The sequence below is a fragment of the Syngnathus leptorhynchus genome, chromosome 20 (genome assembly GCF_054491065.1).
Source record: "Syngnathus leptorhynchus isolate UIUO chromosome 20, UIUO_Slep, whole genome shotgun sequence".
NCBI lineage: Eukaryota > Metazoa > Chordata > Actinopteri > Syngnathiformes > Syngnathidae > Syngnathus > Syngnathus leptorhynchus.
In genome coordinates, this window is record NC_141214.1 from 2029987 (window position 1) to 2047088 (window position 17102).

The 17102-nt window shown below is 43.4% G+C and overlaps 4 protein-coding genes across 5 annotated transcripts; 2 read left to right on the forward strand and 2 right to left on the reverse strand.

Annotated features, from left to right (window-relative positions):
* Positions 1–46: 46 nt before the first annotated feature.
* Positions 47–2490, reverse strand: nelfe (negative elongation factor complex member E). The gene is made up of 11 exons (XM_085900369.1): positions 2432–2490; positions 2126–2211; positions 1920–1989; positions 1696–1841; positions 1520–1594; positions 1411–1448; positions 1005–1333; positions 783–924; positions 653–707; positions 458–560; positions 47–369 (listed from the first exon to the last, which is right to left on the reverse strand). Exons 2-11 carry the CDS (start codon positions 2198–2200, stop codon positions 293–295), a joined length of 1110 nt encoding a protein of 369 aa, XP_085756495.1. The 5' UTR covers positions 2201–2211; positions 2432–2490; the 3' UTR covers positions 47–292.
* Positions 2488–9818, forward strand: skic2 (SKI2 subunit of superkiller complex). The gene is made up of 29 exons (XM_085900365.1): positions 2488–2740; positions 3012–3130; positions 3213–3334; positions 3442–3559; positions 3631–3745; positions 3821–3895; positions 3977–4030; positions 4102–4265; positions 4329–4475; positions 4550–4695; positions 4793–4939; positions 5009–5093; positions 5175–5281; positions 5360–5506; positions 5578–5674; positions 5747–5959; positions 6045–6155; positions 6226–6337; positions 6410–6528; positions 6607–6738; positions 6801–6938; positions 7015–7119; positions 7191–7326; positions 7513–7639; positions 7714–7924; positions 8057–8167; positions 8245–8463; positions 8816–8956; positions 9256–9818. Exons 1-29 carry the CDS (start codon positions 2728–2730, stop codon positions 9454–9456), a joined length of 3732 nt encoding a protein of 1243 aa, XP_085756491.1. The 5' UTR covers positions 2488–2727; the 3' UTR covers positions 9457–9818.
* A 423-nt stretch (positions 9819–10241) lies between these two features.
* Positions 10242–12722, forward strand: prrt1 (proline-rich transmembrane protein 1). The gene is made up of 4 exons (XM_085900370.1): positions 10242–10268; positions 11371–11702; positions 11778–11969; positions 12359–12722. Exons 1-4 carry the CDS (start codon positions 10253–10255, stop codon positions 12533–12535), a joined length of 717 nt encoding a protein of 238 aa, XP_085756496.1. The 5' UTR covers positions 10242–10252; the 3' UTR covers positions 12536–12722.
* A 1282-nt stretch (positions 12723–14004) lies between these two features.
* tmem268 (transmembrane protein 268) lies at positions 14005–17079 on the reverse strand. 2 transcript variants are annotated; one of them, XM_085901517.1, is made up of 9 exons: positions 16883–17079; positions 16188–16278; positions 16029–16056; positions 15828–15935; positions 15594–15746; positions 15417–15527; positions 15266–15355; positions 14989–15195; positions 14005–14737 (listed from the first exon to the last, which is right to left on the reverse strand). In XM_085901517.1, the coding sequence occupies exons 2-9, from the start codon at positions 16196–16198 to the stop codon at positions 14570–14572; spliced, it is 876 nt and encodes a 291-aa protein (XP_085757643.1). In that variant the 5' UTR covers positions 16199–16278; positions 16883–17079; the 3' UTR covers positions 14005–14569. The 2 variants fall into 2 exon arrangements, with proteins under 2 accessions (XP_085757643.1, XP_085757642.1); XM_085901516.1 differs by having other exon boundaries at positions 16029–16123.
* Positions 17080–17102: the final 23 nt, after the last annotated feature.

Consider the following 17102-nt stretch of genomic DNA (forward strand, 5'->3'; position numbering starts at 1 on the left):
GTGCACAAAATGTTAAGAAAAAAAAAAGTTCCTGGAAAACAATCAATTGGATTTTGAGCCCTATATTTATTCAGCACTGTACCTTTGTTATTGGTATTGACAATAAGCACAAGACATGCTGCATAACGTTCTTGGCGTCCTCTTGAGAAAAGCTAAACACTCAATTCTAGATGTTTTTGACGTAAAAAAAAAAACAAGGTGAAAAATAAATCGTCATCCATCGATAGCCGTCAGGTTGTAATGAGAAAAAGGCAAAGGTATAATACAAATGAATAATAGTCGCCATTTTGTTTCATTCCAGGAAATCTTCACTATACACGACCTGGTTCCTCTTGTCCCTGTAAGAGCCTTTGGTGCTGTTATGCACAGCTGAAAACGAGGGAGGCAAATATGCAGATTAATAAAGATGCAAATAGGGGTAAAAAAAAAAAAAGATTTAGAACAAATGAGTGTTTACCCAGAGAAGCCCACACAGACTTGCCGGTGGCAGCATCCAACATGGGTTGCTTCCTGGCAATGCTGACTTTGATGTGAACATCTCCTACTGTGCTCCCGTTTAGCTGAATGTGAGTAACAGATTAGATAATACAACAATATTGCTTTACAAAATATTTTCTCAACAATATTCTGGAGCATGTCATCATCTACCGACCTCAGCTACTGCCTGGTCTGCAGACTCCATCTTCTCAAACGTAATGAATGCGCAACTAAAAATCAAAACAGTAATGGTGACTAACACACCCAAAGTACAAATAATAAAAGCAGTAGATGACGTTGCCTACTTGCGTGGGTTGTCCATGGAAAGGTCGATGATGTTGCCGTGTTGAGAGAAAGCCGAGCGCATGCTGTCCTCAGACAGCCCTGAGCCGTAAACGTACACCGTATTCCCTTTTCTCACTCTACGCTCAGGATATGAATCCGACCCTGATCAAGTAAGGAACATCTTTACAAATTAAGCGATGAAGCAACTTGTCACACACTCAATTAACAGAATGGTTACTCACGTCTGAAAGTTCCATCACGCTCTTTATCCGCCTCACGGTCCTGATCCATCTCAGCGCTCCGCTCTCTGCTCCGGTCTCTCTCCCTGTCCTTTTCTCGATCCCGCTCCCTCGGCCTATCACGTTCTCGATCTCTATCCCGCTCTCGATCCCTGTCCCGTTCTCGGTCCCTCTCACGTTCTCGATCCCTCTCTCTTTCCCGGTCCCTGTCCCTGTCACGCTCCCGGTCCCTCTCTCGATCTCGCTCTCTGTCCCGGTCTCTGTCCATCTCTCGACTGGAGGACATTCCACCATCATCTTCATCGCGGTATCTGTCACTTGAACTAACGAAGCTGTGGGGAAATGCAAAGAAAGGTTTGAAGCCAACAGTTCAGGGTAGAACATTGACATCACAAAGAAGGAATACTACCTTTCATAAAGTGACTTCCTGTGAGATCTCCTTCCAGACTAAAAATTAAACATGGGAAATTTGTAAATATCAAAGATTATAGTGTCATGCACAACACACTCCACATTACCTCAGCTAGGTCTTCATCTGTAGAAACGCTCCTTTGGAAAGGTAAGAAAGCTGGAACTGGGCCCTTTTCAGGATCCTGTGATGTTTTAAAATAAACATTGGGGATAATCTTAATCAAATAAAGCGAGGCAAGACATTTATGTCAATGGCTATGCAAAAAGAGGGACAGTATTTTACCTTGAGTTTAATTTCCAGCGTACGAGACCGTTTAAAGCCCGAGTTCTTGTTCTCCGACTTGATGGCGCTGATGGCCCCTGATTTGATCAACATCTTTGCTTGTTCAGTTGCTGTCGCCGTGTCAACAACAGGCTGGTCTGACAGTGCTGTGAGCAAGTAATGACAAAATATAAATTACAAAGAAGTAAAGACTCAAGTTGTGGCACTGATTAAAATTCACTTACTCCGTTTTAACCCACTCGGGTTTGTCTGGTTGGTTGTATTCTGCTTTTTAAGAGCAAGCAGTGCCTTTTTCTAAAACGCAAGAAAAAAAGATTAATTGAGATATCTCAGAAATGGAAAACATAACAAGAGATGATAAAAAAAAAAAAAAATCAGATAGCAATTGATTATTTGTATAAAACAATATAAGATGTGATTCCCTCTTTACCTTTTTCTTGAGCTTTGCATACTTCTTTTGCAAAGCTTCTTCTTCCTCCGTTAGCGAAGATGGAAACACAACCATGATGGAAGTTGCTTCATGAAACAAAAGAAAAACACATTATTATCGTAATTCAGATGCGCGGTACTAACAATTGACAACACCTCAGACGACATGAGCTTGAAAATAAAAATGATAAAAATACGGAACTAAACCTATTTTTAAAGCTAATAATTCTCCCAATATATTATCATTACGCAGTTTTTGCATATGCTTAACACAATTAATCTGCAATAATCCGAATCGCCTGCTCACCAAATTTGAGGAGACCTCTGAACACAAACAGTCGCGTAAATATGACGTCAGTCTTTACAAGGGGGGGGGGGGACAATAACGCAAAATTCACTCAATCGTACCTAATTTGAATGTGGCAGATGCTTATTATATTCTTTAGAACATATGTTACGTTTCATTGATATTTTGGTCGTTTTGACACTGAATTCCTACTTGGATTTAGCATATTTACCTTTGTTTTCAAGCCACTTCCGTTTATTGCCCAAGCTACTTCCGAGGCAAATAAATGCTACAACTCAGCACCATTGATAGAGAATATGGACAGAATAAGTAAGTTTAAAATAATCAGAATCGTAACGCCAGTTTGATCAAATAACCAAGAGTTGGAGAATAATCGTGCCTTATTATAAATTCCCTCACTTCTGTTGCATGAGTACGATGAACCAGCCGAGAGTGATGATTTTATTTAGCAAGCACCAACGCTTTAGGCTTTAACAACGAAAGTTAATAATCGTTGAGTTTTTATGACAGGAAAAAGTGTTCATTCAATTGAAGTAGTTTTGCTTGAATGTTGCTTTTGTTTACTTCTGCCTCTTTCCAGATGTACCCCCTCCAGGTCCTATGGATCTTCCTCTGTCCTTGTTGGAGATGGGATGCTCTGGCAGGTTTGAAGTCATCACACATCCCTCCCCGGGCTTGCCTTTTCCTCCACAAACCACGGTCAGTAATGTTGCTGGGTCTGGAGGATCACTGGCAGATTGACAGTTTTTGAGCAACTCATGTCATATATTTCCCTCATCAGCTCCCCGATGGGCTTCCACCCACCAGTCTGAGCCTGGAGGCTGAAGTAAAGAAACAATTTTTACAAGATCCTGGCTGGCTTCCTTTACACGACACAGACTTTGCTTTCCAAAGGTTTCTAAAGTGCGTATTCCCAACAAAAATTCTATTTGTAGTGTATGTGTGTCTTTTCATAGGAGGAGGTATAGATTATTCTTAATTCATATTTGCCGTGCGGTTGTCTCTTCCAGAGTGACAAACAGAAACGTGAATGTCGACTCTCTGCTCAAATGCACTTCGTCTTCGTTAAATTCTGGACTCTCCGTCATCCGAGATCCAACGACAGGGATGCTGCTGGATTTCACAGAAGTATTTTCACTCCTATGCTATGATATTGTTGAAGTCCATGTGAGTTTATTATTTGTAATATGGATGTTTAGGTTTCATTGGAGAACACGGGTCTTTCGGCAAAGAACTCGCTGTCATTACAACGTAAACCTGGACCACCTTCCGAGAGCCTAAGAGGAAGCAACACAAATTACCCCTTCCTGCCTGGTGAAATAAATACATCAAGTTAGAAATCCTCAGTATCTTCAAATGGATTTATTTACAAAGTGTTTTCTCTCATAGGGGGGATGGAGGAACTTACTCTGGACCAAATCAAAACTAAGTCAGAACTGGAACAGGACATCGACTTTGAGAATGGTGAGCTTTGTCAAAATAATTCAAACTATTCTCTAATTCCAAGATGTGCCTTATTTGAATATCTTTATTTATCACCGACAGATTTGCTCCAAGTTCCTCCTGGTTTTAAAGCTGGAATGGACTTCACAGACAGAGGTTTGTCGACTTGTTGGTTAAGCTACATTCTGATTAATTATGTCCCCCCCCTCCCCATGTGCATCATGAAGGAACTAAAGTGGCAAAACCCGAGGTCAACCTCATGTCACTGCTGTCAACCTCTGACGACGTCATCGACTTGGAGGCTGAGGCAGAAGCAAAGGAGGAAAGCCAAGGACATGAAGAGGCCGCCAAACTTCCCAGGACAAACAGCCTTGAAGACCTGGGCATCCAAGTACTGGATTTACTCCGTTTTTAATGTCTCACACATTTCATATTTCTATCTCTTTGTCATCAGGACGCTACGTCCTCCTCCTCTCGGTCCGGCAAGGGAAAGTCAAACCAGAATGAGAAACCGGAAGAAACAAAAAAATGGGCCATTCCCGTCGACATAAATTCACCCTGTGCGGATTTCCACAAACGTATTCCTCATCCAGCTTTTAAGGTGGAGTTTTACCTGGTGCTCCTGTTTTTATTTTGATGTTATTTTCACTCCCCTCTTCTGCTCTGCTTCCGTAGTGGCCGTTTGAGCTGGATGTCTTCCAGAAACAAGCCATATTACGACTGGAGGCTCACGACTCTGTATTTGTCGCGGCGCACACGTCGGCTGGCAAAACGGTGGTGGCTGAATACGCCATTGCTCTCTCACAGAAACACATGACCAGGTGTGTATTTGTCCAGAAGAAAAAAAGCTGCTTTGTTTACTTCAAAGAAAACATTTTGAGGAATCGATGGAATTATTTGAATTGTGTCTCACCGTAGGACCATCTACACTTCCCCGATCAAAGCTTTGTCCAATCAGAAGTTCAGAGACTTTAAGACCACCTTTGGGGATGTGGGTCTCCTCACAGGTGATGTCCAGCTCAGTCCCGAGTCTTCGTGTCTCATCATGACCACGGAGATCCTCAGGTATTCTTACATTTTTGTGGTTTCTTTTTTTTTTTATTAGAAAACTGAGATATGTGTGTTGACTTTCAGGTCAATGCTTTACAACGGTTCAGAGGTCATCAGAGATTTAGAGTGGGTCATATTTGATGAGGTCCATTATATTAATGATGCAGAGGTCAGAGATTTACATAACCACCCATTTCAAAAAATATTCAGATTTAAAAGCAAGTTTTTTTATTTTCCTTAACTTGAACAGAGAGGAGTGGTGTGGGAAGAAGTTCTCATCATGTTACCTGACCACGTAAGCATCATTCTCCTGAGTGCCACAGTGCCAAACGCTCTGGAGTTCAGCGAATGGATCGGGTAGGTTCTCCACCACGTTCACAGCAACACTCAACTAACGACTGAAGCTGTACAAGTTTGGACTGTGGAACTTTCCAGACGCATTAAGAAGAAGCACATTTACGTGATCAGCACATTGAAGAGGCCCGTGCCTTTGGAGCATTATTTATACACTGGAAACAACACAAAGACCCAGAAAGAGATGTTCTTACTATTGGATGCGACAGGAAACTTCCTTACAAAAGGGTACCGCCACCTTTTTGTCTTCTTATCAGTGGACTTTGTCCAAAAATGTGACCTTTACTATGCATTTTCAGTTATTACGCAGCTGTGGATGCCAAGAAAGAACGCACCAGCAAATATGCCCAATCTTTTGGCACCAAAACTCCATCGCAGAACACCACAGCTAGTCAAGTAATGATTTCAAATGTGAAAGCTGATGATTTGCCGATTCATTCTCCTTTCTCACCCTTGTCTCCATTTTAGGACCGAGCGGTGTGGCTCACCCTCTTGCACTTCCTGTCCCAGCGGCAGCAGACCCCCGTGGTGGCGTTTACCTTCTCACGCACGCGCTGCGATGACAACGCCCGTTCGCTGGACTCCATGGACATGACCACGTCCATCGAGAAGGCCGAGATCCACTCGTTCTTCCAAAAGAGCCTGAGTCGCCTCAGAGGGGGGGACAGACAGCTACCTCAGGTAGCGAGGATGTTATTTCGTTCATCTATTTTCTAAAGAGCCCATAAAATAAAAAGCTTTTTCATAAAAAAATAATTTTGTTCAGATTATACTCATGAGGGATCTTCTGAAAAGAGGAGTAGCAGTCCATCACAGTGGAATCCTGCCCATATTGAAGGAGGTTATTGAAATGCTCTTCTCAAGAGGCCTTGTAAAAGTGAGTGACATGTATTTTTAATTCATGAATTCAAAATAGCCACCTTTAAAAATTCACGTCATCATTTCAGGTGTTGTTTGCAACCGAGACGTTTGCGATGGGAGTGAACATGCCCGCCAGGACTGTGGTTTTCGACAGCATCCGAAAGCATGATGGAAGCGGTTTTAGGAATCTTCTCCCCGGTACGTCACCCGACCCGAAACCGGCCATCTCGGCGCACGAAAAGAAATGTTGACATTTGAATTTCTTTTTAGGTGAATATATTCAAATGGCGGGCAGAGCAGGCAGGAGAGGTCTTGACGCCACGGGCACCGTCATCATTCTGTGTAAAGCTGGCGTTCACGAAATGTCAGAGCTTCATGTCATGATGCTGGTGAGGACCTCTGTGTGGCATATCACAGCGTCATTCGGGGTTTTTTTTTTATTTTGATGTCACATTTCTATCATCCAGGGCAAGCCCACCACGCTCCACTCGCAATTCCGACTGACTTACACCATGATTCTCAACCTGCTGCGAGTCGAGGCTCTCCATGTGACCGACATGATGAGGAGAAGCTTTTCTGAAAACCACAGAGACACTCAGGTAGATCCTCACGGTGTGAGCTGTGGTCAAAACAGCAGTTTGTCATTCAGTACCTCCTCTAGGCACATGAAAAGAGGATCAGCCAGCTTAAGGAGATATTATCCACTCTGCCCGTCGCGGCCAGCGAGGGCCAGCTATCTGATTTGCTGCCGTACTACCACACAGTGACAGAGCTACGGACCACGAGAGAAATCCTCCAGGTGGCGCAGATGCACAATTCAACCACATCTCACATCCTTTTTGCGCTCCAGTCTGACTTGCTGTCTTTGGTTCCAGCGTGCAATTCTGGAGTCGGTCAATGGGCTGAAAGCTTTGTCCGTGGGGCGGGTTGTGGTGGTGAATAACAAGCAGCATGTCAACGCCCTGGGAGTTATCCTGCAGGTGTTCTTTTTTTTCTTTTTTCTTTTATTGTTTCATGACGAAGGCACACGTTGACTGCTTTTCCTCCGTAGGTGTCCAGCGATGCGGTGAATCGCACCTTCACGACGCTCATCTTATGCGACAAAGGCAAGGAGGAAGCGGAAGGAAACTGCGGCGACAGTCGAGCTCCTCCTCATCTCTACAATACGGCGCTTTTTATCCCTGAAGGTCGGTCTGTTGGATTACATTTGTCTGCGCAGTGTACCGAACTCTTATTGGAGACCAGCAGATGGCCCTGTAATTCTTTATTTTCAGCGACGACGAAGTTGATATCATTTTCATTGCATTCTTGATGGGTGATGGGGAATTTTTCCCCTCTATGAACAATTTGAGTCAACACGCAAGTATCTCCAGGTCCATGCGGTCACACAGTGCAGAAGCTAAAGCCAGAGGACATCACCGGCATCACATTGAAGACCCTCAAAGTGATTCCCGACAGGATCATCGACAACTATCATAAGAGACAACAACCCCGATTTAGGTTTGATCCACAACTTTTAGAGAAATCGGAATGTTTGCCTCAGTGCGTGAAAGCCGTCTTATCTGGCCCACCAGGACCGAAGCACCCGGTCAAGCCATCTCGACGGCGACGCAAGAGCTCCTGCGATTGGCCGAGGCTAACGCAGGCGGCATGGTCACCCTGGACCCAGTCAACGACCTCCAACTGAAGAATGTCGACGTGGTGGAGGCCTCCATGCGTCTCCGCGTGCTGCGGGACAGCCTGAGCGAATTCACCTGCATCCACTCGCCGACCTTCGCAGAGCAGGTGTGGCTTTTTGGGTTACGCAATCGTAAAGCCGAACTCTTTAAAAGTGAAGTGGTTTGGCACATAAGGTCAAGTCCTTCCGTTTTGGTGTGCTCAACTGAACAAAATCATCTTTGGGTATGTGTATTTCAGTTTGCTAAAGTTCAGGAGAGGATGAGTGTACAAGAGGAGCTGGATAAACTGCTTTTCCTGGTCTCAGATCAATCATTATCTCTGCTGCCAGAGTACCATCAGAGGATCAAGGTTGACATCAAACGTCATTCTCCTCATATTTACACGATGATGATGATGATCTTGCCGTATCTTCCCGTCCGTCTCAGGTGCTGCAGTCGCTTCAATACGTGGACAGCGGCGGCGCCGTTCAGCTCAAAGGCCGCGTGGCTTGTCAGATCAGCAGCCACGAGCTGCTGCTCACAGAACTGCTGTTTGAGAACGCTCTGAGTCCGCTGGCGCCCGAAGAGAGCGCCGCCCTGCTGTCCTGTTTGGTCTTCACGCAGAAAACACAAGTGGAGCCGCATATCACCAATACTTTACAGGAGGTGAGGCGGAAGCTATGATGTCATGTGAAGTGCCTCCGCTTTGTATGACTCACTTTTTCTTTGATTTGATAACATCATGCTTCGCTTGTGTTCCCTTCATTCACTCATGTTTTGTAAAGGTCCACCTTTTGCCGCTAACCTGGTACACGAAAATGCTTTATAGGGTCTTAAATGAATCATGTCTGGTCGTCATGCTCAGGTAAGCGGCAAAATTGATTCTTGAGAAGAAAAAAAATGGCAGTAGTATTTCTCAGTAGCAAGAAGTGAATCATGTCCTCTCACCTCGTATCATTTATCGATCCATTGGATCCTGTTGGTTGACTCATCACTCCAATGTATTTTTCCTACTCAGGGTATTGATCGCGTGTTGTCAGTTGCACAGCGCATTGGAGAGTTACAAAGGGATTGCGGCTTACCACAAACAGCGGAAGAATTTGTGGGCCAGTTCAAGTTTGGCCTGACAGAGGTGGTGTACTGCTGGGCCAGAGGCATGGTGAGTGCTGGACTACAGTTTATTGGATATTTTTACCATTACAAATGAGGTCAAGCAAATAATAGATCATTATTATGACATGTGAGTATTATGTAACGGTCTGATTTCATGCTTACTAATAGGGACATGCGAATGCGAATTCTATGATGACTGGTGGCTACTCTGAGTAACCAGCTTAGTCTATATTTAGCAGTAGTTCCAAACCCAATGGTGACTCATCAAACAAAAACACAAAAAAAAACATTTTGTCTCACCTCCATTTCTCATGCTTATGTCACGCACATAACGATCAACCGCAGCCGTTCGCTGAGATCGCCCAGCTGACAGACGTCCAGGAGGGCACGGTGGTGCGCTGCATCCAGCGTCTGGATGAGGTGTTGAAGGAGGTGCGCCAGGCCGCTCGCATCGTGGGAGACTCGGTGCTGGGAAGCAAGATGGAGAAGGCCTCGCTCGCCATCCGGAGGGACATTGTTTTTACCGCCTCCCTCTACACCCACTGAGCGATTGAGGGGGGGGGGGGGTGGACATGTGCTCAAGGCACGTTGCCGCCACGCCGTAAAGTTGATTTGAGCTTAAGTGGATGCACGCAGTGAAATTCATAAACGTTGTTGTGCATGATCAGGATCTGCAGCAAATTAATCATGATGCACAATAAATATTTACAGTGGCCCCTACATGCTCACAGATTAGCAATCAAGGATTTACCTGCTGCATTATGTCTGAAAATATTTGTATTCATATTTTGGGGGGTGCACTGTTGCCGGTCATCACCATTATGCTGCAAAATTGCATTTGCCTTTGTAAATTCTCACTTTGTAAATGATTGTACTGTCATAAAAAGGTACTGTATTCTTAAGTGGGTGTATTTTTTGTTTGTTAAAAAAAAAAAAGAACATGAACATGCGCTGTAAAATAATTGAAGAGAAGATTGGGGAGGGGGAGAACAGCTAATCCAAATCCAGCCTCTTTATTGACTTCTAATGGGATGTTCCAGCTCAATGCCTGCCTGCCCGCGACTGTCGCTTTAAGACAACCATCTCTGGGAGGCTGATTGATTTCATATTCATGTTCGAGGAGAATCTTGTATCACACACACACACGCACACATGCGAGAGCAGAGGAGAGGAGAGGTGGAGCTCAGGTTATCAGTGCTCTTGAAGATGAAAGCATCTTGAGAATGACCCACAAGCCTTTGAAATAGAAGTCAGCATTTTTTGGAAGGGATTTTACCCACCTTTATCTGGATTGGTAACAACAACATCATCCCTTTAGAGGAGGAGGAGGATACAGAGAGACATGTCGGAAAAACACGGTAAAATCAATTGTTTATTGCATGCATTGCGCGTTTTATTTGATTTTTTTTTGCGCAGCGCGTCTCTGTGCATAGAAACTATTGTATTCCTTTATGTGCGCATTTTTAGCCTACACGCGCTGCGTGGGTGCTGCCAGCGGAGAAACATCATGCGGCCTTACCTTAGATTTTTTTTTTTCACCGTTCCATGATCGCACTTTTGTTCTAAACGTAATTTCAAGTGTTTTGGATTTGACATCATTAGCTTTCAATCAACATTCTTATGGCATTACGTGGGCGTGCAAGCTTGCCATCATGATGCTGTAAATTGAAGATTAAATAAAGACACACGTCACGGTTGGAAATTAAATGCGTGGCACACCGCTGCAATCGTGCCCCGTGTTTTGATACTTTAGGCACATCAGGTCAAAATATATATATATATTTTTATTCCTGATTATCATTCATTGTTTAACCATCCGTTGATTTTATCAATTAGCAATAATCATTAGGTGGTGGGGGTTTGGAGAAGACAAGGCAATTGGTATTCCTTCCTAAAGGTTTTAAGATGTTCAATAAGACTATTTGGTGATTGTTGTTTCTGTCTCTTGAACATGTTATCCATGTACATGTGCAATGACAATAAATTTGTTGTGTGCAAAAAAAAAAGCCCCCAGCCATATCTTCCTGGTTTTCGAACCTCTTTGCATCTGTTTCCAGTCCCATTCTTGTCTCTGTGTGGAGGAAGATGACTCTTATGTAAAGTGGCTCCCTGACCACAAGTCGTCATCCTTCATCATGCAGCTGTTGTGCTCTCCCTCCCTTCTCGTCCGGTCTCCCACGTCACCCCCTCATCCGTGTCGTTCCGCTTGTAAAACATCTCAGTCACATGAGGAGTCCCACATTCACAAAGAGAGGTGTGTTAGTTGGTCATGAAAGAGCACAAATTGAATTTCTCTCATTTTCTATATTTAAGTCAACCAACGTTCCCAGCCAACACTGCTTGACATGGCGCTTATCGGATCAAATGTATTTTGAATGACATCACTCAGTTGTCGTGACACACCTTTGATGGTGTCCTCCACTTAGCTCTTCCTTCTTTTATCCATCCATCCGATCGCAGGCCTTGACGATTCCAACCGTCAGACAATGCAGCCCCCTCCGTACATCCCGGGCCCGCAGGACCCCAATGTACCTCAGCACCCCAACATGCCGCCCGGCGCCCAGCCCGGCTATCCCCCGCCACCTCTGCCCCCGGGTTCAGAGGGATACCTCCAAGAGACTCAATTCCATTGTAACGCCACGGGACCCCCAGGGGCCCTACAAGGCTACACGGTCCAGACTCAGGGCCCCGGAGGAACCGTGCCTCATCCTCCGGTGGGATACCTCCATCCTGGATACCCTCTGCAGCTGCAGCCGTGCACCGCTTACGTTCCCGTCTACCCCATGGCCTCGGTGAGTTATAGCGAAAGACTTTCTCCCACAAAACACAAGGCTACATTTGAAAGAATTTTTTTTTTTACATTCCAGGGGCAGCCTTACATGCCCGCAACGGGAGGTCACCCAGCAATGCAGCCGGGTCAGATTCATCCCATGCAAATGCCTCCTAACATCACCTTAATGGATCGCCGGCCGCCGCACGACTACTTGCCCATCGCCGTGCTCACCACCGTGTGCTGCTTCTGGCCCACTGGGATCATCGCCATCATTAAAGCTGTACAGGTAAGGTGTAGTTTGACTCCTTCACTTATATATTTCTATTTATCTATCTATGTTTGTGCACTCAACAGACTGTACAGGCCCACATGCACCCAAAAGATACGTTACATAACAGCACCATTTAGGGAGCAACTGGAGGGGATTTTTTTTTTTTTGTTTGTTTGTTTTTTTCCCAATGACCCCGCTCACTCAGCTCAACTGGCTTTGAGTTGAGTCGAGCTGACAAGGCCTGGGCCTGACTTTAGTGTGTAGATGCATTGCCACGTGGCCTCTTTCTTTCTGCACGCTCGCTGACATTGATCCGTTTGTGCATCTTGTTACATCATATTCAAACGGAAAGCTGTTTGAAAATCATTGTGTCACCCTGGCGTTCAACATTTCTCTCGGTTTAGGTGCGTACGGCCATCGCCAGAGGTGACATGGTGACGGCGGAGATCGCATCCCGCGAGGCCCGCAATTTCTCCTTCATCAGCCTGGCGGTGGGCATCGCCTCCATCGTGCTGTGCACCATCCTCACCGTGGTGGTCATAATTGCCTCGCAGCATCACGATGACGACTGGGAGCCGTAACGAGGCCGGGGGGGAGTGTTAAACATCCGCTTAGATAATTCCATGGAAACAGAAGCACTGATAATATGCGCTGCTATTGCTTGCGGCTACACTAGGCTGGCTCACACAATCACACAACAAATCATACACATTGACTGCCAAAACAACCAATTACGCCGGATATCCAAATGCCAAATACAAAAATGTATTCAACCGAGTATGTATTGAGGGGGGGGGGGGTAACTGTGCCATGTTGAAACAGTGTGCTGCTATTGTATTTATTGATGGTGCACTTGTGTCAGAGACTTAAATTTAAGTGTGAAGAGGAGCCGATCAATACACATTTAATGCATCAAATGTAGGCTAGTTGACAAAATGGCAACAAGGCCAAACAGGACTATTTATTTGGAAGATGTTTTGTATTTGCTGCTGTCAAAACATACATATAATATGTGCCAGTTTGTGTATTTCTTAAAAAAAAATATATATATAGAGAGAGAGAGAGATTTATCTATTTGCCAGACTTTTACTTTGTGTTCAAATTGGCTTGAATTGAATACCTCACAGTATTATTAGTATTCTAATGATGCCGCTTCTTACAGCCGTAGTAGTGCATGACAATAAATGCATTTGTTGTGAAGCAGTATAACATTTCCAAAATGATTTATTTGGTGAAGACAAGAACAAAAAAAAATGGATAGTTTGATATATTGTTTTTAGAAGCGTATCGGCCTATATTGTGTTGCGGCTAGACACTACATGGTAGCGATGATTAGGAGACAATATAAGCTTGCATGCCATTTTCAATTGGTTTGAATTTATTTTAAATATAGAGGCTTAATGTGCACATATGAGCTATTTCCACAATATTCTTCTGCCGTTATTCTGTGCGGTGAGGTGAGATTTCCTTCAATATGGTTGTTATTATATAGCAATCAACAGCGAAGGATGATTCAAATGAATGTTTATGATAGACAAGCGAGACAAAAAAAAATTATAATAATGCCTAAACTGCTTTGTAGCACTTTGTGAAAATTCTATTTGATCCATCTTCCCTGGACCTAAACTGTTTTTTTTTTTTTTTTGGCAGTCTATATTCAGATCATTTATTTGCCAAGAATTTAAATTTGCCAATTTTCTTCAAAGTGAATCTATTTTGCTACGTATTATACCCACAGAACATTAATGGTATGCCATTAAACATGTTTATTTAGTCATTTACACTGCAGGCCATTACAAATAGAAATAGAAAAGCATGAATTGCACAGCCGTGTTGCTGTTAAGTGTGTAATGCACAGATAGGAGTGTGTTTGTACCAAATATTCCCTTCTTGCATATCTAGTTTAGATAATAGTGCCAAAATGCCGCTACTTGAGCACTTTGCAAAAAAAATATTCCCCCCCTCAATTTATTGTGGGCTTTATTTTATTTTACCTTTTTTTTTTTTTCTTCAAGGAAGCAGTTGACAAGTAAATCCAAAATGTACCCGGTTTTGTTAAATAGTGATCATTTATTTATGGATGTGTTACATAGGAATTGAGTTGTTTTGAGACATGAATAAATTATACAAATTAACTTGGGCAACTTGAAGAAGACAGTATCTTTTTCTTTTTTTCTTTTTTTTCCACCTCTGTGTGTCTCCAACCTCTCGCTAAAAAAGCTATTTATAGCTGACCCGTTTTCCTCTGCCTGTCTTTTTCTCCTCTTTCTCTCAAACACTAATACAGACTGTCTCCCTATCTTGTGTATCATCACTTCATTTTTTTAGATGAAAGATTCACATCTTGATGTCGACATTACGTTTCCGGATGAGGTCAGTCTGAGTCACTTGGAATGCAAAATATATTGGAGGCATCACAGATGGTCATTTAGCCTCCTGAGGAGTGCCAATGTCTGTGAAATTGTTGAAAGTGGCCTCATGTGCATGCCCCTCTCTGTTCTCCTTCATTATGAGCCAACTAGGTGAGCATGCCATATAACCAGGCTCATCGTTTAGATCGCAAGGTGTCAAACACAAGGCCCGGGATTCCACTATGGCTTCTTTTTTGTTTTGTGCTAGTCAAGAATCCTCATTTGAATGAACTGGCAGAGGCAGAACGGTGCAGTGGGGCAGTGGTTCCTCAGCAGTTGGAGGCCACGATTAGAAGGCACCGACAGCTTATCAGACACCAGCAGCTTCACATAAGCAGCGCTGTAGGTCATCAACAGCTGGTGGGCTCGAACCTACAGCAAAAAAAAATATTTGTGATATTTGCCTTTGCAATTTTTTTTTTCCAGTTAGACCAACAATACTTTTATTTTGTGGAATGGTTGAGGTCGACTGAGGAGTTTCAAGTCGATAGAAATAGTGATTTGCCGCCACCTTGTAGGCTCTCGGTGTCAAGGAACTGAGTTTATTTGGTGAAAATAGTTTTGCTTTCACACTTTATTTGTTTATTTAGTCTACAAGACTGTAGTGTGACTGCTTGCCTTACCTGAGCAGGTAAGGAGGCATCAGGAATAAGACTGTAGTTGGTTGTGACGTTCCAAGAAGAAGAGGAATTGCAGTCTTTTGCCTCATTTTTCAGCAGAGGCCTCTGCTCTTCTGAACTTTGTTCCACCCCTGTGTGACTTTCTTCACAGTCCCCGCCGAGAACTTCGGCCACCAGGACGAGATGGGACATTTTCTTCTTTAGCTTGCTCTGGCAAGAAATAGCCATTCAATAATGTTGAGCGACCATGTTTATAGGCCACATGACCCAAATAACTCACCCAGGTGTCAATGCCCGCTAAAGTGTGCTCCTCCAGCGTTTCAGTCAGCGTTTGCAAACAACGAGCCATGTCCCAATACACAAAGTAAAGCTAGGAGGAAATAAATATAAGTCACAGTTTGAAGTGGATGGGTTGATTTTAAAGCAGTAACCTGCATGCTTCCTTTGCAGTTGTACACCCAGTCGGCAACAGCCACCAGCAGCTTGTGCTTGACCATGGTCTCGTTCACCGCAATCAGCCGCACATCCAAGTTGATGTTGATCTGACATGAAAAGGAAACCTATTATATTTGTTTGATTCACACGGAAGTGAGATGTGTTTATTTGACCTCTTTTTTATTCCGGTTGAGAACAAAGATGATGACAGTGGTGAGGAAAATGGAGATCAGACTGACACACAGACATAAGATCCAGTAGTCGCTGAGGGTCATATAAAGGCGCAGGGTGGAGAAGACGGCACACCACAAAACTACATAAAGAAACTGCACAGGAAATCAATTTGTGTAAGTCAATGACATTTTTTTTTTTTTCAATTGTTGATTTTTCTCTGTGTTGTAAAGTACCGGCGCCATTATAAAATGGAAAAGGGATGAGTTGAAAATCATGAATCTTCTGACTGAAGGAACATCCAGGGCTGTTTTCAGGGGAACTTCGATGTCTGCGTTCGGAATCTAACACGATAAGACGAAACAACATGCGTCTACTCCATTTGAACATGGAATAAGATGTATTTTTTGTACAGTGAATGTGTGTAGCGGGGGGACCTGGAAGCCTTTCTTCTCCAATGTAGGGCTGCATAGTGAAAGATCAAAACTGGGGTTTATTAGAGAATAGCTTGGAATTGCCAGAACACACTGACCTAAGAGCAGGAAAGAAAATGGATAAGCAAAATGAGTACAAGTATTAATCATATGCAGTATTACCATTTGCCCATTTAGGTTTGTTGTTTGTTTGTGATTGAGCTTCATCCACATCACTTTCCTCCATCATCACATGGTCATTCTTGTCCTCCATCTGCTCAGATATATATATATTAGATATCAAATTTACCATAAATAAATATCTATAGGTTGTCCGAGACTGCAGCTCCGCATTATTTTGCAATCTCACCGTAGCCAATTGAATCACATGCAGACAATACAACACATGACTACTGAAAGCAAGCATGAAGTTGCATTTTATTTATCAAGAATTCAAAGGAGGAAGTCAAGATGTATTGCAATATTTCATAGAATTCATATCAGACAACTTAAACAGCTACGTACTTGGAGAAGAAAAAGTTAACAATAGCAGAAGCAAACCATGCAATCGCCTGACAAAACAAAACAATTCTATCATTTTGTTGAGAATTAAAAGTAATTGACATTTACACTACTAGCAAAGCAAGTTACACAGGCATCAAGACAAAACAATGTGTGCACAGTTGCATAAGTGAGTTTCAACATCAAAAGGAACACACATTCAAATCGCAACTGAATTTCCCCTCCTTCCGATTCTTTTTAAAATAGAAGATGAGATGCTGAAGATCATTTTTCAAATTGTCAAATGTATCCTGAGATGCAAAACTAGATCACAATTACAGGTTGAGTGAAATGAAATATGATAAAACACTCCTTACCTGCTCTGCTGCTTCAAATCATTCATGAGGACAAAATGAGGATGATCTTAGCTATTGCTGCTTGGTAGAGCAACATTTCCATGTTTTAAGAACAGCTCAGTCTGACTGAGGTGTGCACTATGTGACTTTCACACTTGGGTACGACGCTCAGCTTCTCTTTCGTGCTCTCTCTCTCTTTCTCTTTCTCTCTTACCGTGTGACTCAGCTCAGCTCGACCTCA

What these genes read in the sequence shown, in the direction of transcription:
- skic2 (XM_085900365.1), top strand. An exon ending in GAGTTCAGCGAATGGATCGG is followed by an intron (nt 5,282 to 5,359) that starts GTAGGTTCTCCA and finishes GGAACTTTCCAG; the next exon opens with ACGCATTAAGAAGAAGCACA. An exon ending in TCTCAAGAGGCCTTGTAAAA is followed by an intron (nt 6,156 to 6,225) that starts GTGAGTGACATG and finishes TCATCATTTCAG; the next exon opens with GTGTTGTTTGCAACCGAGAC.
- tmem268 (XM_085901516.1), bottom strand. Translation starts at nt 16,278, where the DNA reads ATGGAGGACAAGAATGACCATGTGATGATGGAGGAAAGTGATGTGGAT. An exon ending in TCCATTTTATAATGGCGCCG is followed by an intron (nt 15,747 to 15,827) that starts GTACTTTACAAC and finishes TTTCCTGTGCAG; the next exon opens with TTTCTTTATGTAGTTTTGTG. An exon ending in ACTGCAAAGGAAGCATGCAG is followed by an intron (nt 15,356 to 15,416) that starts GTTACTGCTTTA and finishes ATTTCCTCCTAG; the next exon opens with CTTTACTTTGTGTATTGGGA.
- prrt1 (XM_085900370.1), top strand. An exon ending in CCGTCTACCCCATGGCCTCG is followed by an intron (nt 11,703 to 11,777) that starts GTGAGTTATAGC and finishes TTTACATTCCAG; the next exon opens with GGGCAGCCTTACATGCCCGC. An exon ending in CCATCATTAAAGCTGTACAG is followed by an intron (nt 11,970 to 12,358) that starts GTAAGGTGTAGT and finishes CTCTCGGTTTAG; the next exon opens with GTGCGTACGGCCATCGCCAG.
- nelfe (XM_085900369.1), bottom strand. Translation starts at nt 2,200, where the DNA reads ATGGTTGTGTTTCCATCTTCGCTAACGGAGGAAGAAGAAGCTTTGCAA. An exon ending in GCGTGATGGAACTTTCAGAC is followed by an intron (nt 925 to 1,004) that starts GTGAGTAACCAT and finishes TTACTTGATCAG; the next exon opens with GGTCGGATTCATATCCTGAG. An exon ending in CAGACCAGGCAGTAGCTGAG is followed by an intron (nt 561 to 652) that starts GTCGGTAGATGA and finishes ACTCACATTCAG; the next exon opens with CTAAACGGGAGCACAGTAGG.